Genomic DNA, 25675 nt, shown 5'->3' on the forward strand with positions numbered 1-25675 from the left:
TCCCTGAAAAGTTGCATATCACGGGGGCTGTTCGATGCTAATGCAGAACGCCATAGGATGTTTTTGTGTTGGTTAAGGACAGTCAGGTCTGGATAGAACCAAGGGCTATATCTGTTCCTGGTTCTAAATTTCTTGAATGGGGCATGCTTATTTAAGATGGTGAGAAAGGCATTTAAAAAAAATAACCAGGCATCCTCTACTGACGGGATGAGAGCAATATCCTTCCAGGATACCCCGGCCAGGTCGTTTAGAAAGGCCTGCTCGCTGAAGTGTTTCAGGGAGCGTTTGACAGTGATGAGTGGAGGTCGTTTGACCGCTGACCCATTAAGGTTGCAGGCAATGAGGCAGTGATCACTGAGATCTTGGTAGAAAACAGCAGAGATGTATTTAGAGAGCAAGTTGGTTCGGATGATATCTATGAGGGTGCCCGTGTTTACGGCTTTGGGATGGTACCTGGTAGGTTCATTGATAATTTGTGTGAGATTGAGGGCATCAAGCTTAGATTGTAGGATGGCTGGGGTGTTAAGCATGTTCCAGTTTAGGTCGCCTAGCAGCTCGAGCTCTGAAGATAGATGGGGGAGGCCATCAGTTCACATATGGTGTCCAGAGCACAGCTGGGGGCAGAGGGTGGTCTGTAGCAGGCGCCAATGTAGAGAGGCTTGTTTTTAGAGAGGTGGATTTTTAAGAGTAGAAGTTCAAATTGTTTGGGTACAGACCTGGAGTAGGACAGAACTCTGCAGGCTATCTTTGTAGTAGATTGCAACACCGCCCCCTTTGGCCGTTCTATCTTGTCTGAAAATGTTGTAGTAAGAGATGGAGATTTCAGAATTTTTGGTGGTCTTCCTAAGCCAGGATTCAGGCACGGCTAGAACATCTGGGTTGGCAGAGTGTGCTAAAGCAGCGAATAAAACAAACTTGGGGAGGTGGCTTCTCATGTTAACATACATGAAACCAAGGCTATTATGGTTACAGAAGTAATCAAAAGAGTGCGCCTGGGGAATAGGAGTGGAGCCAGACACTGCAGGGCCTGGATTCACCTCTACATCACCAGAGGAACAGAGGAGGAGTAGGATAAGGGTACGGCTAAAAGCTATGAGAATTGGTCGTCTAGAACGTCCGGAACAGAGAGTAAAAGGAGGTTTCTGTGGGCGATAAAATAGCTTCAAGGTATAATGACAATGGTATGGTAGATATGTGAATACAGTGGAGGTAAACCTAAGTATTGAGTGACGATGAGAGAGCTACTGTCTCTAGAAACATCATTGTAACCAGGTGATGTCATTGCATTTGTGGGTGGTGGAACTGAAAGGTTGGATAAGGTATAATGAGCAGGGCTAGAGGCTCTACAGTGAAATAAGCCAATAAACACTAACCAGAACAGCAGTGGACAAGGGATATTGACATTAAGGAGAGGGATGCTTAGTCGAGTGATCATAAGGGTCCAGTGAGTAGTGAGGTTGGTTGGGGTAACGGCGATTCAGACAGCTAGCCAGGCCATTAGTAGCAAGCTAGCATAGGATGGAGGTCTGTTTTTAGCCACCTCGTGCGTTTCCGTCGGTTGATTAGTGGGGTTCCGTGTGGTAGAGGGGATCAATCCAATTGGAAAAATAGATATAGTTTTGTGACCCAAGAAAGAAATTGTCCGATAGACCTATTCAGATAGCAGCCGATAAGACAGCTAACGATTAGCGGGCCGCAGATGGGCGTTCAGGTAACGTCGCGGCGGAGGGGTCAGTTGGATAACTCCCTCGGGCAGATAACGTAGTCCAGTCGTGAAGGTCCGGTGGGGCTTCGCATCGGCAGTAAAACGGGTCCGGATAGGTGATTTTAGCCCAGGAGTGGCTGATGGAACTCTTCAGCTGGCTAGCTCCGGAATAATTGATGTTTGCTCCGGGATCGACGTAAGCCAATAGTCACATGGATAGCAGCTGGCTAGCTGCGAGATCTAGGTGTAAATGTCCAGAGTTTGCTGTTGAAATCCAGGGATATGGAGAGAAAAATAGGTCCGGTATGTTCTGGTCTGAGTCGCGTTGTACAAAACTGGTGATAGCTTTTCGAGCTGAAGGATAGCTGATGACCACAAACCGTGGTTAGCTGAATACGAACGTTAGCCAGTAAACTGGCTAGCTTCTAGCTTCTGGTTAGTTTCTGGCTAGCTTCTATTGTGTAGTTCAGATTTGAGGTAAATAATACTTTCTTTTTTTTTTATTAGTGAGGAGGGTTGCAGGAGAGTGTTTTGAAGTTTAGTTTTTGGAAAATAATATATATAAAAGATATGCGAAGAAAGATGTAAATATATATATATATACACGGGACACAACAAGATGAGGATAAAGGACGTTTGACCGCTATGCCATCTTGGTATGAGCACTTGGTATGAGCAAATACAAATTGTATAGAGAGAAATAGTCCTACAATTCCTATAATAACCTCAACCTAAAGCTTCTTACCTGGGAATATTGAAGACTCATGTTAAAAGGAACCACCAGCTTTCATATGTTCTCATGTTCTGAGCAAGGAACTTAAACGTTCGCTTTCTTACATGGCACATATTACACTTTTACTTTCTTCTCCAACACTTTGTTTTTGCATTATTTAAACCAAATTGAAAATGTTTCATTATTTATTTGAGGCTAAATTGATTTTATTTATGTATTATATTAAGTTAAAATAAGTGTTCATTCAGTATTGTTGTAAATGTCATGATTACAAATAAATAAATAAAATCATCCGATTAATCGGTATCGGCTTTTTTTTTTTTTTTTGGTCCTCCAATAATTGGTATCGTTATTGAAAAATCATAATCGGTCCACCTCTAGTACGTACAGACCAATAAAGAAACAGACAGAGATACAGACAGACAGAAAGACACACCGCCCCCATACCTCCTAGTATCGTCATCCTCTTGTGTCCTTTGGGTCCTAACCCAGTTCTCCAGCTGCCTCATGGAGTTGGTTCTGGTCAGACTCTTCTCTGGCTCCTGGGCCTGCTGGTTCTGGGTCTGGTTCTGAGGCGGGTCATGGGCCTTCCCTGCTCCTCTGCCCAGGGTACCTACCACCTCCCCTGGGCTTTGGTCCCCAGCCCGCTCCCCAGAGCCGTTGACCTGATGTGGGGCCATGTGCTGGGAGACCTGTATCTGGCGGGAAGCTGTAACTGCTGCTGCGATGGCTGCTGCCTGGGCTGGTTGGAGTTTGATGCTGTTGATTTTAGTCAGAGGTCTCTCAGCACTGCCATCCCTCTGGAATCCATACTTGTTCCCTTCACGGAGGGTTCCATACTTATCCACTTCCCTAAGGGTACCATACTTATCGAGCGTACCATGCTTCTCTCCATCCCGCAGGGTACCACACTTACTCCCTTCTCGTAGGGTTTTATACTTCTGCCTTTCACCAAGGGTCCCATAACGATCTGACCGATCTTTCTCAGTCATAGACGTTTGTCTTTCTACCCCTCTCTGGAGGTTGTATTTCTGTCCATCTTTCTGGAGGGTGTATCTCTCTCCTTCTTTTTGCAGTGCATATCTCTCTCCATCTTTCTGTACCAAGTACTTCTCCCCGTCTTTCTGAGGTGCGTATTTCTCCATCTGAACATCTTTAGGCACAGAATATCGTTCGCCTCCGTCTTTCTGCAAGGAATACCGCTCCCCGTCTTTTTGCAGGGCGTACCGCTCTCCGTCTTTCTGCAACAGGTACCTCTCTCCGTCTCTCTGCAGCGTGTAGCTCACCCCGTCTTTCTGAAGGGAGTATCTCTCTCCGTCTCTCTGCAGCGTGTAGCGATCCCGCTCTCTCTGGAGGGTGTGTTTCTCTGGGTCTTTGTGTTTCCTGTCCCCATCTGTGCGGTCCATGCTGCGGGTAATGGAGGGCTGGCGCGGCTCAAGGTTCCTCTCGTTGTTCTGGATCTCTGGTCGGGTCAGAACCCGGTTGTGGTTCAAGATGTTGTTCACCTCCTGGGGACAGCAGCAGTCCACCTTCAATTTATCCAGTCTGGAAGAGAGAGAGTAGGGGGAGAGAGAGTGATGGACGAGCGAAATGGAGGAAGAGAACAGGGATTGGAAACAATAAGAGAAAGAAAAAAAGACAGATGAATGATAAAAATATGAAGATAAATATATGTCAACAAGTCATTACTAGGCAGGTTCACAGAAAAACATATTTTCACATTCCAACAATGGACTCCTGCTGTGTGGGTGTCAGGCGTTGGGTTCTGCTGCTACGTCTCCCCTCCTCCAACCTGACTGACTATATGCCTGTCTGCCTCGGGGGACCAGAGAGGAGCAGAGGAAGTGAGTGGTTTTTAAAACATCACGGTCTGCCCTCAGCACTCTGAGGGCACAGTGAGACATGGCTACTTTGACTGAGCAGCCATTCACTGCTGCAATCTTTCAGTCTGTTACAGAAAGGCCATTAACAGGTCTGGTACTCCAGAGGGAAATAGCTCAAGGCTAGCCACAGTCCTTTACTGCCTACTGCGCTCAGGAACAAGTCACAGTGGCAGCCACTTGGGACTGCTAATCTAATGCTCCAGTACATAATGTATTTCTACCTGGGATTTTTCTAGTATTTCTCAGTGAGGTAAAGGTACAGTAATGGCAGTGTGTCCAATTTCTAATGCCAGACTTTAAGATGAGAGCAGTGCTGAAATACTTGCAGTGTGCAGACATACAAACAAACCTCCAGACACGGCCTGCATCACTCCACAATGATGAAGCTAGGACTGCTGGTGTGCTGTGCTTCCAGGACAGTGAAGAGTAGGTGTCACTGTCTATCGGAGTCTCTCCGGAGTATAAAGCGCTGTATGCCCATGTCGATAAGCCTTCACGAACAGCTCATGGCTAAAACACTGCAATTACCAACAGCACTTAAAGTATTTTTTGTTGTATCGAGTGTGAAGTGCAGAAGCAAGAAGAACTGACACTTCGATTTTATTGCCTCTGATATGCCACACGAACAGAAGAAATAAAGTTTGACTGGAGGCAGTGAGGATGGATACCATTGCTGTGGTGAATAGCCCTAAAACTATAGCTTCTTGTTCCCAGCTATGCATCTTCAACACAACATCTGGTAATTGTCTTCTAAATCGATGTGATTTCTCGCTTCTGCAAGAAATACTGCAGTCTCTCAGGGCTGTCCATTTGCTTACAAAACAAATGCAATCACTGTTGGTAGATTGCACGGTTCAGGTGGTAGCTTTCATTGCCATAGGTCAGGCAATCAAGGCTGGCTGGCTGGCTGCTATAGGAGTGATTTGGGTTAGTGGGCAGTTCTATCAGGGTTTACCCACCTTCTGATTGGTTCTGTGTGGACTAGGGCTGCGTCCGTCATCACTTTCATCCAGGACTCCATGTCTTTGGCCGTGTCTGTGCAGAAGTAGTATGTCCTCATGTTGGAGTGGGTCGCCTAGCAGGGAGAGAGTGAGGGCGGGAGAGGGAGAGTTTGTAAGACAGAGGAGCGTGAGGAAGGTAAGTGGGTAACCTTGGCAAGACCGCAGGGAGTGTTTACATCACCTTCTTTGGAAGAGGTGTGCACGTGTTCGTCAGACTGTCTGCGCACACACGCCTGTGTGTTTGAGCGTGAATGTATGTGTGCATCCCTACCACTCCAAGGCTGTGTAGCTAACTTTAATTACCTGCTTATGCTTAGGACCATAAATATGAGCAACAGGAAAACACTCCAAGCTGAGTGTTACTCTCGTTTCCTGCTGCAGAGGCAGAGACTGACAAGAAGTCAGCGTCCCAATTGGCACCCTATTCCCTATACAGTGGCTTGCGAAAGTAGTCACCTCCCTTGGCATTTTTCCTATTTTGTTGCCTTACAACCTGGAATTAAAATGTATTTTCTGTTTGTATCATTTGATTTACACAACATGTCTACCACTTTGAAAATGCAGAATATGTTTCATTGTGAAACAAACAAGAAATAAGACAAAAAAAAAACTTGAGCACGCATAACTATTCACATCCCCAAAGCCAATACTTTGTAGAGCCACCTTTTACAGCTGCAAGTCTCTTGGGGTATGTCTCTATAAGCTTGGCCTATCTAGCCACTGGGATTTGTTTTCCATTCTTCAAGGCAAAACTGCTCCAGCTTCTTCAAGTTGGATGGGTTCCGCTGGTGTACAGAGATCTTTAAGTCATACCACAGATTCTCAATTGGATTGAGGTCTGGGCTTTGACTAGGCCATTCCAAGACATTTAAATGTTCCCCCTTAAAACACTCAAGTGTTGCTTTAGTAGTATGCTTAGGGTCACTGTCCTGCTGGATGATGAACCTCCATCCCAGTCTCAAATCTCTGGAAGACTGAAACAGGTTTCCTCTAAAGAATTTCCTGTTTTTAGCGTCACCCATCATTCCTTCAATTATGACCAGTTTCCCAGTCCCTGCCGATGAAAAACATCTCCACAGCATGAACCTGCCACCACCATGCTTCACTGTGGGGATGGTGTTCTCGGGGTGATGCGAGGTGTTGGGTTTGCGCCAGACATAGCGTTTTCCTTGATGGCCCAAAAGCTCAATTTTAGTCTCATCTAACCAGAGTACCTTCTTCCATATGTTTGGGGAGTCTCCCACATGCTTTTTGGCGAACACCAAATGTGTTTGCTTATTTTTTCCAATAAGCAATGGCTTTTTTTCTGGCAACTCTTTCCCGTAAAGCTCAGCTCTATGGAATGTACGTCTTAAAGTGGGTCTATGGACAGATACTCCAATCTCCACTGTGGAGCTTTGCAGCTCTCATTGCCTGGTCCGTGAGTTTTGGTGGGCAGCCCTCTCTTGGCAGGTTTGTTGTGGTGCCATATTCTTTCCATTTTGTAATAATGGATTTAATGGTGCTCCGTTACAGACCTCTACATGCTTTGTAAGTAGGAAAACCTGCAAAATCGGCAGTGTATCAAATACTTGTTCTCCCCACTGTATACTGAGATCATGTGAAACTTAGATTGCACACAGGTGGACATTATTTAACTAATTATGTGACTTCTGAAGGTAATTGGTTGCACCATATCTTATTTAGGGGCTTCATAGCAAAGGAGGTGAATGCACGCACCACTTTTCCATTTTTAATTTGTAGAAATTTATTGAAACAAGTTATTTTGAAAATTTTACTTACTTTACTTCACTAATTTGGACTATTTTGTGTATGTCCAATACATGAAATCCAAATAAAACCCCATTCAAATTACAGGTTGTAATGCAACAAAATAGGAAAAATGCCAAGGGGGATGAATACTTTTGCAGGGCACTGTATAGTCCACTACTTTAGATCAGGGCTAGTGTACTACATAGGGAATAGTGTGCCATTTGGGATGTGCACTAACACACATCAGAGGAGAGTAGGGGATGTAGGGGAGTAGAGAACGGATGGGTTTGTTACTGTGTTATAGACGGTGTCAATGTGTCGGAGTGAACCGGTGTTGACTGTGATGACTTGTGTGAAACAGTATGTGAGGATAACATGCTCAGAAGGTCGATATAGCATTCTATCAGTATATACTTTCCTTCATGTTCTCTCTCTGCCCATCTTGCTCCAATCACCCTCTTGCCCATTGAGACTAGAAAATCTATTGACTTTATCATGGATCTACGCACAAAGAGCTCTCCATATACAAACACGTTTTCAGAGATTCTCTGAAAGGAAAGACCAAAAGCGCAGAGAAGTGTGTGTGTCACAGTGTTTCATAGACTAGAAAGCAGCATCGCGCGGTGAAACATCGAAAGCCATTCACTTTCAATGGAAGGAAAGAGAGAGAAGCAGAGTGGGCGAGGGACCGTTGAGCGATGCGAGCATGGGCGAGGGAGCTGAACAGGGCGGGACTAAAGCTGAACTATTCAAATCCTCCACGATATTGCGACGCGAGTGACCAGTTGATGCTCACCATAGCTTCCTACCCCTACGGGATTGTCTGACAATGGCTGTTGATACATAGCACTACAGAAACTCAGTACAAAAGCAATAACTCTGCTGTGGTATACAGCGGGAAGACGTGCTTCCGCGTCTCCTACCGCTGTCTATACAGATATCCATACATTATACAATCCAGCCCGACGGACAAGGAGTTACGGATGATAGATTTGCCTTCAGTAACAAATAACAAGTACCCCCCCCTAAACATTTTTCCCAAGTTATTTTTCGGGCTCCGCATTGCAACCACCTAGGCCGTCCACTCGCGGAAGCGCAGCGTCCTTTATATGGCTGTGTCTGTGTGTACAGTACTGACCTTGAAGGCGTATTTCCTGCTGACGTGGTCGTCGACAGACAGCATGGAGATGTGGAAGCTGGGCAGCAGGATACTTCCCAGGATGCCCTCCTCCTTCTCATCTGCAGGACAGAGGATGAGAAGAATCATCATATATGGTTTACAATGTCGATGCAGGCTGTGGAATAGTGCATTATGGTCCATCTGGCGGAGAAAAGTCAGGAGAGATCAGAGGAGGGGAACTATCACAGGACAGTGGACACTGGATGTACCGGAAACATAAAAGGTGCCTACGAAGTTCTGATGCATTATCCTCAGTTTGGGTGTGTTAACCGTCTCAGATAGGACCATTTAGTCTAGAGTTTATCAGAGCATGGCGGGATGTTCACTTTCTTTCTTTACTAAGAACCCCCAAATCCCGGGCTTACAGCGTGTTACACAGTAGGGTACCCAAACCAGATGGAGCAACAAACCCGTTTCTCCTCGGGCAGCTTTGCCAAACATCTATAATTTCGCAGTCAAATTGAATCCTAACAGTGCAACTTGGTAAACAAACACACTAACTGGGGTGTGATAGCATAGCATCAAAGAGAGACAAGTAAACAATGATGGAATCAATCCCTCTTGCTGCTCAGAGTGTTTTACGTAAAGCTGGGTTGGATATAATGCCCACACGGTGTTGTAACATACCATCTGTAGAGTGCAGCATGACTGCAGCAAAACCAACAGAGCCCAAACCCAGCTTCAGGGTTTACTTTAAACAGGCAAGTACAGCAGAATTCCCCGCAGCTCTCCATCCCTGCGTCTGCCCCGCTCTCTCTCTACTGCTGCATTATTAACTGAGAGGAGAGGGAGCGAGATCGAGAAGATGAAATGAGAACGCAGCACCTCCTCCTCCTGAAAGCAGCACCTCTACCCATATGTACATACTGTATTAGCTCAATGACCTACCTCGTACCCCTGCACATGGACGGTATCGGTACTCCTTTATAGCCCTGTAATATTTTTATTGTGTTACTATTTTCTTTTTTTTGTTAGCTAATATGTGTCTTCTTTTTTTAACTGCACTGTTGGGAATGGGCTTGTAAGTAAGCATTGCACTGTCAAGTCTACAGCACCTGTTGTATTCGGCAAATGTGAACAATAACGTTTGATTTGATTTAAAAATGGGCGTTTCACTAGATTCTACAAAGACGAAGCAAGGTGACCTTAACCTTTAAGCTATGTGATGATATGAATAGATTTGATTTGATCATTCTGTGGCGACAGAGATCCTGACCAGAGCAGAACCATCAATCAGACATGGCCATTCATATTCCCCCAACAACCTCTTTCCTTCCTGCCTTCAGATAGACACAATTCCTAGTCAAAACCTTACCCCTGAAACCTCATTGACAGGCGGCACTTAAGTTCAAATGAAGTGAGTGAAGACGATAAGAGCGCGTGAGAGAGCTAGATGTTGTTATCAGAAAGCATAGCACGTCAACACTCTTAAGAACTCTTCTCTCGTCTCTTGGTTTGCCAATAAACAGGAAATTCCCCTCTGGGCATGTCATGAAAGAGCTGGCTGATTGCACTCCGGGACCATTTAATTGAACAATTTATGGAAATTAAACTCTCTGAAACCTGGGAGAATTGTGTTACGTCTACGTCTGCAGCAAATACGTTTGCCTTTTACTGCTAGCTATGATGCACCTGGTGGATGTCCTATACTCAAACTTTGACCGTGTGTTGCGTTTTGAGTGTGTGTGTGTGTGTCTCACCTCTGTAGTAAAACAGGCACATGTCAGACAGCACAAACCACCTCTTCTTCCATAGCTTCATCCCTGTGCTGTCCTACAGGGTAACAGAAGATGGGAGAATCCAATCAGATACTGAGACAGAGCAAAACATGTTGTAGAAGCGCTTCCTTGGCCTCTGATAAGCTAGGTGAGCCTTTCGACAATAAATGGCAAATTGCTTCCATCTATTCAAGCATCCGCTATCAGATCTAGTGCATGGAGCGGTTCCTCAATACTGGTCCTGGATACCTATAGGCTGCGCTTGTTTTCCATCTAGACCTACCTTGATTTGCTGAATTAGATGCGTAAGTATAGCTAGGCTAGAACCAAATCCTGCACACCCTGCTGTCCCTCCAGCTCGGAGTGGCTAACTCTGTCACTGAGTTCAGGAAGCAACGTACACACTCCCTCTGATCCCAGACAGTTTCATTAACCACAGCTATCTCCTCCCACTGAAGCTAATTGGCCCTATTTCAATTTATATTTTTAATAACTACCAGACAAGTTTCCCATTTCTGTTTTTATAGCTGTGTGTGTGTGCGCTTTAGTTGCCTTTAGTCTCTAGATAATAAGCTCCAATCTTTTCTCTAAAACAATAACGGCTTCTCTTCTAACGTTGCCTTTCTTTTTTATTCATAGCATAAATAATCTAAAGACTGTTTTGTGTTTTTCTTGTTTTCATTTTCAGCTTCTTTTGATGCATGAGTAGGAGTACAAAGCCTTGCCATCATAAATAAAAGATGTCCCCTTTAAGAGAAGACTTTGGTTGTCAGGTTTGAGAAGGAGAAAAGGCAAGTCTTTCGAGAGGAGAATCAATGCAGCTTTGAAAGGGTAATTCAGCATGGTAGAGAGGGAAGCATATACAGGAGAAAGGTTATTGACAACAGCTCAACTCTGGTTGGAAACTGAGTGATGCTAATGTTGATCGTTGTGAGTGAGTGTGGGTCTGTTTGTGTGCTGTGTGTGCTAGGGGGTCGAGACACATTGACAAATTGACCCACAGCCCGAGCTTGGTGAGGGAGAGGAAATGCTCAAGTTGCATTGTACAGGTTGAAAGATAATGAGCAAAATAGCTGAGCCACCACAAGGTTGGTCGAGCAAGTCTGTAAAGTGACTTGATTAATTGAGACAGAGAGAAAGCTACATCTAATCAAGGATGGTTGTCACTTTGCTTGAGGGACCAGGCCACCGTATCAGTACTAACTAGAACAAAAGACTCAGACTATGTAAATGAGAATGACAAAATGATGCATCAACATTTAGACTGAATACAATTGCCAGATAACAAGAGATTCATATGTTTTGCTGCAGGCCTTATAATAAGATACAGTTGCTATGTGTCTAAAAACTCTGCCACTATACATTGCACAAGCCATCTATATTAGTCTTTGTGGTTAAGCCCTGGTTGTCGTGAGACTGTGCTTGCAGACTAGGTCTGAGTCAGACCGAAACTAGATAAAGAGAAGTAACCACTGTCTGGTTTTGACATGTTGATCTTGTGTGACAGTAGACGATGCTAATGAATTCAGGTTACCTTATAAGGTAACCTCAGCATATTGCTGCATTCATACATTGACATAGGTGATCATACCACCGTGGAGTGATCACATGTATAAAATCAGCTGGGCCCTTAGGTGGGGTGTAGAACTTAGTCTGAAACACAGGTGTTGTGTTTCCGTTGTCAACTTCTGTCTGCAATTGCATTAATAAAGGTTTGATTGATTTACTTAAAGAAGATATTGTCCGATTGCTGATTTCCCCAATAAGCCAATGATTGACAAGGAACAAGGAACCTACCCAGACATCAGTTAAGACCAAATTCTTATTTACAATGCCGGCCTACACCGGCCAAACCCGGACGACGCTGGGCCAATTGTGCGCCCCCCCCCTATGGGACTCCCAATCCTGGCCGGTTGTGATAAGCCTGGATAAACCCCTATGACATTGTCAAGTTCCCTTTGAGTGTCTGTGTGTGTGTGTGTGTGTGTGTGTGTGTGTGTGTGTGTGTGTGTGTGTGTGTGTGTGTGTGTGTGTGTGTGTGTGTGTGTGTGTGTGTGTGTGTGTGTGTGTGTGTGTGTGTGTGTGTGTGTGTGTGTGTGTGTGTGTGTGTGTGTGTGTGTGTGTGTGTATACAGTCCCTTCGGAAAGTATTCGGACCCCTTGACTTTTTCCACTTTGTTACATTACAGCCTTATTCTATAATGGATTAAATAAATAAAAATCCTCATCAATCTACACACAATAACCCACAATGACAAAGCAAAATAAAACAACCGAAATACCTTATTTACATAAGTAGAGACTCTACATTGAGCTCAGGTAGACTCTGTTTCAATTGATCATCTTGAGCTGTTTCTACAACTTGATTGTCCACCTGTGGTAAATTCAATTTATTGGAAATGATTTGGAAAGTCACACACCTGTCTATATAAGGTCCCACAGTTGACAGTGCATGTCTGAGCAAAAACCAAGCTATGAGGTTGAAGGAAATGTCCGTAGAGCTCTGAGACAGGATTGAGGCACAGATCTGGGGAAGGGTACCAAAACATGGAAGCTTGGCCAAACTGATCAATCGGGGGAGAAGGGCCTTGGTTAGGGAGGTGACCAAGAACCTGATGGTCATTCACAGAGCTCCAGAGTTCCTCTGTGGAGATGGGAGAACCTTCCAGAAGGACAAGCATCTCTGCAGCACTCCACCAATCAGGCCTTTACGGTAGAGGGGCTAGACAGAAGCCACTCCTCAGTAAAAAGGTACATGACAGCTCGCGTGGAGTTTGCCATAAGGCACCTAAAGACTCTCAGACCATGAGAAACAAGATTCTCTGGTCTGATGAAATCAAGATTGAACTCTTTGTCCTGAATGCCAAGCTTCACTTATGGAAGAAACCTGGCACTATCCCTACGGTGAAGCATGGTGGTGGCAGCATCATGCTGTGGGGATGTTTTTCCGCGGCAGGGACTGGGAGACTAGTCAGGATCGAGGCAAAGATGAACGGAGCAAAGTACAGAGAGATCCTTGATGAAAACCTGCTCCAGAGCGCTCAGGGCCTCAGACTGGGGCGAAGGTTCACCTTCCAACAGGACAATGACCCTAAGCACACAGCCAAGACACTGCAGGAGTGGCTTTGGGACAAGTCTCTGAATGTTCTATAGTGGCCCAACCAGAGCGCGGATTGAACCCAATCGAACATCTCTGGAGAGACCTGAAAATAGCTGTGCAGCAACGCTCCCCACCCAGAGCATCTGCAGAGAAGACACCCAAGTACAGGTGTGCCAAGCTTGTAGAGTCATACCCAAGATGACTCGATGCTGTAATCGCTGCCAAAGGTGCTTCGACAAAGTACTGAGCGAATGGTCTGAATACTTATGTAAATGTGATATTTTGTCTAAACTTGTTTTTGCTTTTGTCATTATGGGTTATTGTGTGTAATTTGATGAAGAAAAATAACAATTGTATCAGTTTTAGAATTGTATGTGTGTGTGCAGGTGGCTATCCCCTCAAAGCCATGCCACACAGACTCTCTCCTCAACCCACTGAGGAAGCCTGTGTAGGCTGCACACTTCCACCAACACCAACTCATCCTCATGCATACTGCAATCAGCCATTTGATCCGCTCAGGTTCTGCAATTCTCTGGACTATTTTGAGAGTCAATTGCAATAAAGAAGAAATTTAGTCAAGCTCTTCTATTCTGGGAACTACAAAGGATGTACAAACTTTCCAATACCTGTTTGTAAAGCCAGTTGCTCTTGACCGCCGGGGCATTGGGGTTCCTCTTAATAGAGTTGGACCTCTTGCCAAAGTTGTGGACCTTTTTGTAAGACCTTGAAGGCTGAAAATGTAAATAGATAAACTGTCAGTACACGGAATGTAAAATCATTTATATACAGCGCCGTGAAAAAGGTATTTGCCCCCTTTCTGATTTTCTTTATTTTTGTATATTTTTGATACTGAATGGTATCCTTGGGTTTTCAACGATGAACTGCTTGTTTCATGTCCTGCCACAACAATTTAATTGGGATTAGGTCAGGACTTTGACTAGGCCATTCCAAAACGTCTAATTTGTTTGTTTATTGCCATAGACTGTGTAGCTGGGGACAATAAAAGGCCACTCTAAAATGTGCAGTTTTGTCACACAACACAATGCCACAGATGTCTCAAGTTTTAAGGGAGTGTGCAATTGGCATTTTGACAGCTGGAATGTCCACCGGAGCTGTTGCCAGATAATTTAATGTTCATTTCTCTACCATAAACCGACTCCAACGTCGTTTTAGAGAATTTGGCAGTACATCCAACCGGCCTGAACAGCAGACCACGTGTAACCACGCCAGCCCAGGACCTCCACATCAAGCGTCTTCACCTGCGGGACGTCTGAGACCAGCCACCCGGACAGCTGATGAAATTGAAGAGTATTTCTGTCTGTCCATTTGACCGCTAGATTTTATGGGTATTATGACACCTTCACCGTGGTGCTCTATGGTAACTCATCAATAATTACAGCTCATTAATAAATACATGCCACCAAGCAATACCTTTGGTCAGTGTAAGCAGAAGTAAAACATCATTAATTCATGAAAGCATGCTTTTCATTTGATCAAAGCATGCATATTTATACACCAATCTATTAAGCATTTATGAACTGTGAAGCTGTGACAGGGCTGGGCTAATCCAGCATATATTATCTAATGTAGAGTCCCCGTTCTGATACTCTCTGTGGACTAATACGGCTCTCATAACATTGAACTAATGGAGAAAATGGGAGCGAGCACTGACCCCACAAGACACCACTCAAAAACCCAGAACTGGGACCTCTGTCTCCCCTCTCACAGGCCCCTATTAGCCAGGTCCCTCTTGTTACAGTACATTAATCCAACCCGGTCCTTGTACATGAACCAGAATTGCATGACATCCATTACAGTGGCATCCATGTGCTCTTTCGGAACCACCAACTTCTAACCCTCTCAGATCTATACTCGTGCTTAGGGCATGGGTCTAGTGGTCTGTTAGGGGTAGGGTGTCCAGGCCGACGTGGAGCACTCACCCGTGTGGCGGGGCTGCTGCCAGGGTAGGTGCTGTAGTCTGACCCTCCTGTGTAGTTAGACGCCTGGCTCATGGTGCTCATTGGGCGCTCCTTCTTCACTCGGTCGCTCTCCTCTGATGGAGCCTGCTCTGGAGCCTTTGGCCTGGGTGGGGGGGACAGAGAAATGCAGGAGGACATGAGAAATGCGACAAAACTACACAAATGAGGCTGGGACTTTTGTGGGATTAATGGGCGGGTTTAAGAGGCGACGCGGTTGCAGCTGTGTGCACGACACTGATTGCTCTGCGAATAAGCTGCCAAACCCTGCCGTTAGAGAAAGAAGAGAGAGAGAGAGAGAGAGAGAGAGAGAGAGAGAGAGAGAGAGAGAGAGAGAGAGAGAGAGAGAGATAGAGAAAGAAAGAGGAGAGAGAAAGAGGAGAGAGAGAGAGAAAGAGAGAGAGAGAGAGAGAGAGAGAGAGAGAAGGCAACAAGAAGCAGGCCCCATAAATCAAACCAATTACTCACTCCGTCTCACATCTGATATATTCCTCCAAGTCAGGCCACTTTAAAATCGCCTGACAACTTTGCCTGACAAACTAAATGGCCTCAAAGTGCATGTCCCAGTCCAGTGGAAGGCCAAAACCAAATGCAGTAAAGTTCAAGGACCCCCAGGATAAACTACCCAGCACCATAAAAGATTGTAATGCTTATAACAACAGTAACAAGAAATAAGCTAGGCTCGCCTATAACTCTTCCTATTTGCAGAGTTGATACATCTAGAGTTGTATTCAGATTAGTATTGTCTCTGAGCAGTGGCCTGTATTCTGTGATCTCTGAGCCTGTATTCTGTGATCTCTGGAGCGTGGAGAGGGGTCGAGAAAATATCTGTATCGGTCTGTCTGGGAGATAGTAAAGCTGGGTTTAAGGTCCCCACCTCACAGGAACAAACACCTTGAACATGAGGGTACACCGCAGATTTCAGCTCTGGTAACAGATAAGGTATGACAATCCACTCTCCCCTCTCCTCTCCTGCCAGCTATCATTCCCTGAAGCTTGTCAAATATTATCCTACATTTTCGCTTACCCCATTCCTCTCATCTACTGTAATCGCCACCTCTCCTCTCCAACCCGCCATATAAACAGGTCAGCCTGTATGTCCGTCGGAGTCTGTGACATGTTTGGACCATGTGCATGACGCTTGCATGCAGGGATGTTGCAGGACTGGTCAGACAGGACAGGGGGTTATAACAGGATTGTTATGACAGGTATGTGAACGTGACTCAAAACATATGTGAACGTAGGGGCAAGGTTACTTCACAGGCACACATCAGTTCAGCTTGGCGTTCAAAAACACAAAGGCCAGGCCACAAATAGGACAGCAACGGCTGTTGTTTACTTACACACAACGACACATACAGTCTTAACAACACACGGAGTGTGCAAAACATTAGGAACACCTTCCTGCACCCCCTTTTGCCCTCAGTACAGCCTCAATTCGTCGGGGCATGGACTCTACAAGGTGTCGACCGCATCCCACAGGGACGACTCCAATGCTTCGCACAGCTGTGTCAAGTCGGCTGGATGTCCGTTGGTTGGTTTGACCATTCTTGATACACACAGGAAACAGCAGCGCTGCAGTTCTTGACACCCTCAAAAGGGTGCGCCTGGCACCTACTACCATATCCCATTCAAAGGCACTTCAATCTTTTGTCTTGCCCAAGTCTAAAGTGTCTCAAGGCTTAAAAATCCTTCTTTAACCCGTCTCCTCCCCTGCTCAGTCTATGTCACGGAAAGAGCAGGTGTTCCTAATGGTTTGTACACTCAGTATAGATCAACATTAAAAACCTATTTATAGTGAATTGCTAGACCGATATTTATACGTTATTATCTTCAAAGTGGATAATTGTCTTCACAGCCCATTTGACAGGATTAATCTCCATTGCGGCTTTACATTCCTTTATACGACGCATGCCCGGGGGTATTCCCCAAATGCTTGTTAAATGATGTTTCTGTGGGCTGGTGAAACGTGCGTGACCTTCCAAGCCAACACGGATTATCACGAGTTAATTCAAGGATCTGTGAGAGAATGAGGGATATTAACAGATATTAAATGACACTCTTCTCAGCTGAACCTGGAAAGTCTCCAACTTCAACGCTCGTCTCCAGTCAAGGCTTTCCAGCATTATTATTAACGTGTGTTTGCGCATTTCAAGCATTTCCAAGTGCGTCAGAGGCAGGCCCAGTGAATAGGTCTGTGAATTGCGGGGCAATTGACTCCTGTAGGAGTGGATGACATCAGTCCTGAGGACCACATCAAAAGAACTGAAGAGTGACTCATACAAATCATGCTTAGATCACACAGTCTTTCAAAAGGCAATCACTCTCTTTGTCACTTTTCACTCACTCGTTTTCCTTTTCTATAGATCTCTTTGTTCTTCTCTCGCCTTAATGATGCTTCTCTATCTCCCCCAGGTCTTTATCTCTCCCGCCATCTGTATGGCACCACCTTCCCCTCCTTTTCCCTCCCACACCCTCTCTCTCTCTCTGTTACCTCTGCTAGCAGAAATCCCTAGGAGTAAACCGGAGTATGACCTCTCTGAGAAGCGCTGTCGACCCACACAGCCAGGCTCCCAGATCATACAGCCTCTACCTCATGATCAATGGCCCCTGTGTGTGTTAGTGTGTCAGCAGGGAGGATAAGAGAGGAAAATTAAGATAAAGGTTACAAAACATGCCTTAGAAGTGAAGCATTTCTTAAAGCTGCATTGTAGTTTGTTACTGTCCGAAAGACCTGGGTTCAAATAGTATCGGTTTTCTTTCCAATACTTCTTTCTGTCTGGAGAATCAAATGGACAGAGTTTTGCATCTCCATGACAATTCCATTGCGCCAAGCAAGCTCAATCAATGATTAAGTATTTGAATGAAAACAAATACTATTTGAACCCATGTCTGCTGTCTGTCTATGCAGGGTCTGTTTAGCTAAATAACTAGTGACTGTGTGTCAGTATGAACACTGAGGCTATCGTTATCTGAGAGGTAAATGGTAGACCCCGTTGCGAGGAACAATTCTATAAATTGACTCAGGCTCGGAGACAGAATATATTTCACCCGTTGCGATCACACACACCACCCACACCCACACACACACACACGATGAGAGCTAAGCTTAATTTTTTCTATTAAATACACTTAAAGACAAATCGGAAGGCACAAATAAATCTTGCACATCTTAGCATTAGCAATGCATAGCAGGATTTCAGGCAATCCAACACACGGCACACGCAGCATACGGGTTAGTGGTTGGACTGACTTAATGAGACAGCGGTAGAGGCAGGACTTCCAGAGAGATGAATTAGCTGGGGTTCTCCACAGAAAGACAGATGAAGAGGCTTATGCTTAATAGCAAGGAAGAGCAAAGCATCCACCCAGCCAATAGGCATGTATACTATATTACCTGTTTGATACAGGGTCTGTAACCGGGTGTGTAACCGGGTTGACTGTGACAGGATCTGTAACGGGGTGGACCGTAACAGGGTTGACTGTGACAGGATCTGTAACGGGGTGGACAAGCTTTGCAGAAGTCACGCTAGAAAACAAAAAGGGAAGGAAACAAAATTAACTAAATTAAAGAATAATATCAAACAATAGAACCTGAAAATATCAAACATCTGATAAACTAATTATATGTAATCGTGACATTTAACAAATAAACATTCACATCAAACTGAAATGAAACTATAATTGTAGTCTTCAGGGATGTTCTCAGGCTACACTCTCTCTAGTTGCTTTTCCCTGAATATCCATCGTGAAGAGAACATTACAATTGCATTAATATATGCCATTTAGCAGACACTTTTATCCAAAGCTTAGTCATGCGTACGGGTGGTCCCGGTAATCGAACCCACTATCCTGGTGTTGCAAGCTCCGTGCTCTTCCAACTGAGCTACAGAGGACCGTTGCGGTTTATATTACATAAGCCCATTACCTAGCGCTAATTGACTGTTCCCCTCTAGGCTACTGGCAGCTCTGTACTGTAATTAAGGGATGGGTTTGTTGGGAGGACAGTCCCTTCTCCTTTCCTACTTCCTACCAGCAGTCTCTCTCTCCCTGTGCCATATGAAGGCTGCCCCCTGCATAGCCCCTAGCTTTAGGGCTTCTTCCCTTTCTTGCTCACATTTGGATGCCACGCAGTGTTCAAATATATCATCATTATATGGTCATTTTGCAGAGGCTTTTATCCAAAGCCACTTACAGTTAACACATGCTGAACGTGGCTCATGAGGTTATCACATCTAGTATTCAAGAGAATTACCACATCAGAAAGCTGACTCTCACCTAGCATCAAATACAGTGATCCTTTCTTATCTGATCTTGAAACAAGACAGGGTTCATATCAACAGCTCTGATGGCAACACCACCATCTGTTTAATACCAACCCATGCTGCCATCTTCCTTTAACATGCAGCATATGTGCTGTGATATCAATATCAGTTTCCCTACAGAGTGAAACTAGCTGATTGCTGTCCAGCCCCTTCCTCCCCTCAAACCTAACTGCAGTTTAGCTGTAAATTGTGGCAAGGAGTAAACATTCTCTGTGAATTGAATCATATATTTTAGTGGGGGAAGAAGATAGGGGAGAAAGCAGAGAGGATGATTGACAGGTATGGAGCAAGAGAAGAAAGAGGAAGACGAGACCGAAGAAAGAGAGTGAGGAAGTGGAGAGTGAAAAGAGGAATGTAGAAGAATGTACAGTGCCTTCAGAAAGTATTCAAGCCCCTTGACTTATTCTATATTTACATCCTCACTTTTAAAAAAAAATTCTCACCCATCTACACACAATACTCCTTAATGCTAATTTATTGAAAATGAAATACAGAAATAGCTAATTTACACAAGTACCCCCCTAGTCAATACTTTGTAGAAGCACCTTTAGCAGTGATTACAGCTGTGCGTCTTTCTCTGTACGTTATTAAGTCTCTTTCCACTATTGGATTGTGCAACATTTGTCAATTATTCTTTTCAATATTCTTTAAGCTCTGTCAAATTGGTTTATGATCACAGCTAGACAACCACATTTTCAGGTCTTGCCATAGATATTCAAGTAGATTTAAGTCAAAACTGTAACGTGGCCACTCAGGAACATTCATTGTCTTCTTGGTAAGCAACTCCAGTGTAGATTTGGCCTTGTGTTTTAGGTCATTGTCCTGCTGTGTCTGGTGGAAAGCAGACAAAAATAGTTTTTTCTCTAGGATTTTGCCTGTGCTTAGGTCTATTACATGTATTTTTTATTCTGAAAACCCCCCCAGTCATTAACGATAACAAACATACCCATAACATGATGCAGCCATCACTATGCTTGGAAATATGGAGAGTGGTACTCAGTGATGTGTTTTGCCCCAAACACAACACTTTGTATTCAGGTAAAAAAGTGAATTGCTTTGCCACATTTTTGCAGTATTACTTTAGTGTCTTGTTGCCAACAGGAAGCATGTTTTTGAATAGTTTTATTCTGTACAGGCTTCCTTCTTTTCACTCTGTCATTTAGGTTAGTATTGTGGAGTAACTACAATGTTGTTGATCCATCCTCAGTTTTCTCCTATCACAGCCATTAAAATCTGTAACTGTTTTAAACTTACCATTGGCATCATGGTGAAATCACTGAGCGGTTTCCTTCCTTTCCAACAACTGAGTTAGGAAGGACGCCTGTATCTTTGTAGTGACTGGGTGTATTGATACACCATTCAAGTATAATGAATAACTTCACCATTTTCAAAGGGATACTTTTTAAATGTTTACCCATCTACCAATAGGAGCCCTTCTTTGTGAGGCATTGGAAAACCTCCCTGGTCTTCGTGGTTGAATCAGTGTTTGAAATTCACTACTCAACTGAGGGACCTTGCAGATAATTGTATGTGTGGTACAGAGATGAGGTAGTCATTAATAAATCATGATACACAACATTATTGCGGACAGAGTGAGTCCATGCAACTTATGTGACTTGCACATTTTTACCCCTGAACTTATTTAGTCTTCCCATAAACAAGAGGTTGAATACTTATTGACTCAAGACATTTCAGCTTTTCATTTGTAAACATCATTTCATTTTGACATTATGGGTTAGTGTGTGTAGGCCAGAGACAAGACACCTAAAATGTAATCCATTTTAAATTCAGGCTGTGACACAACAAAATGTAGAAAAGTCAAGGGGTGTGAACACTTTCGGAAGACACTGTAAATGTTGCTGTGACGGATGACGAGAGCAAGGCCTCTCCTTTAGGCCCAAGGTCATCGCAGAGGTGGCGGACATTTTGAATCCAATTCTGCGTGCTGAATAAGTTGTGAAGAAAGACATGGCCATTAAAGTTGCAATATGCAGAAATCGTTCCACCCTTTCCTGGTTGCTTAAACTCTAATGGTTCGCCTAATTTCAGTTTATGTGACAAAATAAGCTAGTAAAGTGTAGAGGATCATTGTACCATCTAAACCACTGAAATATATTTTCCATAACCAAAAAATATGATTTCTTCAGTGGTTTGAAGCTGGTTTCCAAACTGAAAGTAAAAAGATGCATAAACAAAACTTTAGAACGGGAAGCATAGAAATAGCTCACATAAAACAGATCTACCACTTCATAAACTTGCTTTCAAGTGGAATGATAGTTCTATAACTCACCTTTCTATGTGCATTTGGTCAGGTCACCCAAAAAGTGACATATTGCCACTTTAAGACTCCATTCATTCAATCAATCAAATGCATTTATGAAGCCCTTTTTACATCAGCCAATGTCACAAAGTGCTGTACAGAAACCCAGCCTAAAACACCAAACAGCAAGCAATGCAGATGTAGAAGCATGGAGCTAAACTCCCTAGAAAGGCAGGAACCTAGGAAGAAACCTAGAGAGAAACCAGCCTGTGCTGGGTGGAGATTATAACAAAACATGGCCAAGATGTTCAAACGTTCATAGATGACCAGCAGGGTCAGATAATAATAATAACAATAATAATCACAGTGGTTGTAGAGGGTACAACAGGTCAGCACCTCAGGAGTAAATGTCAGTTGGCTTTTCATAGCCGAGCATTCAGAGTCAGAGATATTAAAGAGTGGAAGACATCAAAGTTGGGGAAATAAATAGGACACTTGAAAGTATTACAATATAAATGGTGAAAGGGTATAAACTAATGAGCCAAGAAGTTAACTTTTGAATACTTTCTTTTGTCTGGATATTAGGCACAAACACAACACTAAGTGACATTTCTGCATTATAAAGTGGCGCTCAGTGGTTTGTGCCTGGGGTCTAAGGAGATTAAAGCAGAGGTTTATCACACTGTAAATAACTCATTACAGAGTCTGGCTGGACCAGGAGCACTGATCCTATTGAGAAAGAGAGAGAGCGGGAGAGGGGAAGAGAGAGATAGGGAAGAAAGTTTGAGAGAGAGAGGGAGTATGGGGTGTGGGAGGGACAAAGGGAGAGACAAAGCCTGAGGAGGAGATTGAAAGAGGGAGAGAGGCAGGGTGGGGGAATATGGTCGGAAAGGCAGAGTGGGACTGTGGGCGACAAGTGGAAAGAGATGGAGAGAGAGGTTGATAGGGAGAGAAGATGTGTGGGTTGAAGAAGTGTAAACTGGTTATCAATGAGGAGGGCTTCCTTCAGAACACCATTAATCCACATTACACCCTCTATTACGTCTGTAGGGAAGGTGGAGGTGTGTGAGGGAGAGGTGACATTTATCTGAAGTAGATGACTTTTCATCCCCTATTCGCTTCGGAAACTTTCCTTTTCAGAGATTTATAAAGATTCTTATACTAAAGTTCTATAAAAGGTGTTTTGACGTGTCAATCACCTGGGAGAACGGTGATGGTGTCGACCAGGATTCAAGGACAGCAGTTCAGTACAAAGAACGTTAAGCGAACACACTTTCAGAATGCAGTGCTGGCCATAAAGCAGAGGTTGCTCGACCGGCTGCATTAGTCTCTCATATCCACTGTTATTTTACAATAGTTTTTTACTATTTAAATTTATCTTGAGTTGAAATTTGCATAGAAATGTTGTGTGTTAGCTTTTCACACCTTTTTATTTGATTAAATAAGCACCTTGAAATGCATTTGCTGTGAGAAAAGTTCTATATAAATGACGTTTGATTGATTGATAATACAGTCTTCAGACAGACAGAGAGAGAGAGACTGAGTGACAAGGCCGGCCAAATTAACATTGCTTGGTTATCCGCTCACGGATAGGCCGACGCTCGCTGGATAATCAGGATGTGAAGTTGTGTTTTTCCACTGGGAGGTACGAACACATCACTTGCTTTCTGTTGTTTCAAGTATTCTGTTATGTTGTTCTCGCAACGTGCAAGGAGTTGAAAAGAAAGTGGGTCTTAATGATGAAAAACCAACACATTCCGGCAGTCAAGGCTTGGTCAGCCCAAGAACCCTAACGAAGGCGGAGGTGTCGAGTTGCTGTTTGAGATGAAAGAAACATTTCAAGTTGAATTTCCTTTATATGACTGATTGTAAAGAGCATCTTTTCCATTTTCCTTCTCGTGATCGGGAGGTGACCCTCGTTCACACAAACCTTTTTGTCTGTCACCAACACACCTCAATCTGTTGTTTGACTTTCTCGCCTCAGTCCCAATTAACAGTTTACACACTGAGGAGAATATTTGCATATTATCCTCCGACGCCTCAGTGCGGTGCTAATAGAAAGAGCAGACATGGGTTCAGATAGTATTTGAAATCATTTCAAATACCTTAGATGGGCTTGATTGAGCTTTCCTGTCGAAATGGAACCAATGGAATGCTCACAAAAGTAAACGCTAAAACAAAACAAAGTAAACGCTAAAGCAAATGGAATTTTAATCCAAGTCTGAGGAGGAGAGTGTGACAGAGGGGATAATTGGGACGGGGTGCAGAGCAGATTGGAGGGGGGTTATCACTCAACGGCACAGCCAGAAAGTAAGGAACAGACTACAAATCTCCAAAACACCTAATGTTCCATCCAGAAAAATAGGATTCGAACTGAGTCATGACTGCATCTGAGATGGACCATATAATAGCCTAAATTCTTTGTTTTTGAGGTAAAGTCAGAAAATGGCTGCCAAGCTTAAGCAATTTCTCCATCTCTCTCTCCGGCTCTCAGTACGTGTCTCTCAGTACGTGTCTCAGTCACTCTCTCTCGGTCTCTGTCACTCTCTCTCTGTCTCTGTCACTCTCTCTCTGTCTCTGTCACTCTCTCTCTGTCACTCTCTCTCTCTGTCTCTGTCACTCTCTCTCTCTCTGTCACTCTCTCTCTCTGTCACTCTCTCTCTCTGTCTCTGTCACTCTCTGTCTCTGTCACTCTCTGTCTCTGTCACTCTCTGTCTCTGTCACTCTCTGTCTCTGTCTGTCTCAGTCACTCTCTCTCTGTCTGTCTCAGTCACTCTCTCTCTGTCTGTCTCAGTCACTCTCTCTCTGTCTGTCTCAGTCACTCTCTCTCTGTCTGTCTCAGTCACACTCTATCTGTCTCAGTCACACTCTGCCTGTCTCAGTCACTCTCTCTGTCTGTCTCAGTCACTCTCTCTCTCTGTATCAGTCACTCTCTCTATCTCTCCCTCTGACACACTCTCTCAGTCACACACTCTCTCTGTCACTCTCTCAGTCACACACGCTCTCCCTCTCCCTCCCTCTGACACACTCTCTCTCTCTGTCACACACACTCTCTCTCTCTCTCTCCCTCTGACATTCTCTCTCTCCCTCTGACACTCTCTGATACTCTCTCTCTCCCTCTGACACTCTTTCTCTCTCTCCCTCTGACACACTCTCTCTCTCTCCCCCTCTGTCACACGCTCTGTCACACTCTCTCCCTCTGACATGCTCTCTCTCCCCCTCTGTCACACACTCTCTCTTTGTCACATTCTCGATCTCTGTCACTCTCTCAGTCACACACTCTCTCTCTCTCCCTCTAACACTCTCTCTCTCTCTCTCCCTCTGACTCTCTCTGTCACATTCTCTCTCTGTCACTCTCTCAGCCACACACTCTCTCTCTCTCCCTCTGACACACACTCTCTCTCTGTCACTCTCTCAGTCACACACTCTCACTGTCACTCTCTCAGTCACACACACACTCTCTTCCCATCTATCACACTCTCTCTCTTTCCCCCTCTGTCACTCTCAGTGACACACTCTCTCTGTCACATTCTCTCTCTGTCACTCTCTCAGTCACACACTCTCTCTGTCACTCTCTCAGTCACACACTCTCTCTCTTTGTCACTCACTCTCTCTCCCCCTCTGTCACACTCTCTCTCTTTCCCCCTCTGTCACTCTCAGTGACACACTCTCTCTGTCACATTCTCTCTCAGTCACACACTCTCTCTGTCACTCTCTCAGTCACACACTCTCTCTCTTTGTCACTCACTCTCTCTCCCCTGTCACACTCTCTCTCTGTCACACTCTCTCTCTCCCTCTGTCACACTCTCTCTCTCCCCCTCTGTCACACTCTCTCTCTCTCCCCCTCTGTCACACTCTCTCTCTCTCCCCCTCTGTCACACTCTCTCTCTCTCCCCCTCTGTCACACACTCTCTCTCTCCCCCTCTGTCACACTCTCTTTCTCTCCCCCTCTGTCACACTCTTTCTCTCTCCCTCTGACACACTCTTTCTCTCTGTCACATTCTCTCTCTATCACACACACTCTCTGTCATACACTCTCTCTG

General features: G+C 44.5%; 1 protein-coding gene across 18 annotated transcripts in view; it reads right to left on the minus strand.

The window, feature by feature from the left end:
* The window catches only part of LOC118366242 (pleckstrin homology domain-containing family A member 5-like), a 222493-nt gene that overhangs the window by 39250 nt on the left and 157568 nt on the right, over positions 1-25675 (minus strand). For 16 of the 18 annotated variants that reach the window (XM_052491926.1, XM_052491929.1, XM_052491923.1 and 13 more), the window contains exons 5-11: positions 18445-18576; positions 15012-15153; positions 13698-13802; positions 9955-10027; positions 8213-8313; positions 5281-5396; positions 2886-3983 (exon numbers count right to left, since the gene is read on the minus strand). In XM_052491926.1, the coding sequence (XP_052347886.1) occupies positions 2886-3983; positions 5281-5396; positions 8213-8313; positions 9955-10027; positions 13698-13802; positions 15012-15153; positions 18445-18576 (1767 nt within the window). Of the gene's footprint in view, positions 1-2885; positions 3984-5280; positions 5397-8212; positions 8314-9954; positions 10028-10255; positions 10397-13697; positions 13803-15011; positions 15154-18444; positions 18577-25675 lie in introns of those variants that run through there. The other 2 variants (XM_052491924.1, XM_052491935.1) reach the window with 2 other exon arrangements.

This window comes from Oncorhynchus keta, chromosome 33 (assembly GCF_023373465.1).
Source record: "Oncorhynchus keta strain PuntledgeMale-10-30-2019 chromosome 33, Oket_V2, whole genome shotgun sequence".
Taxonomy (NCBI): domain Eukaryota; kingdom Metazoa; phylum Chordata; class Actinopteri; order Salmoniformes; family Salmonidae; genus Oncorhynchus; species Oncorhynchus keta.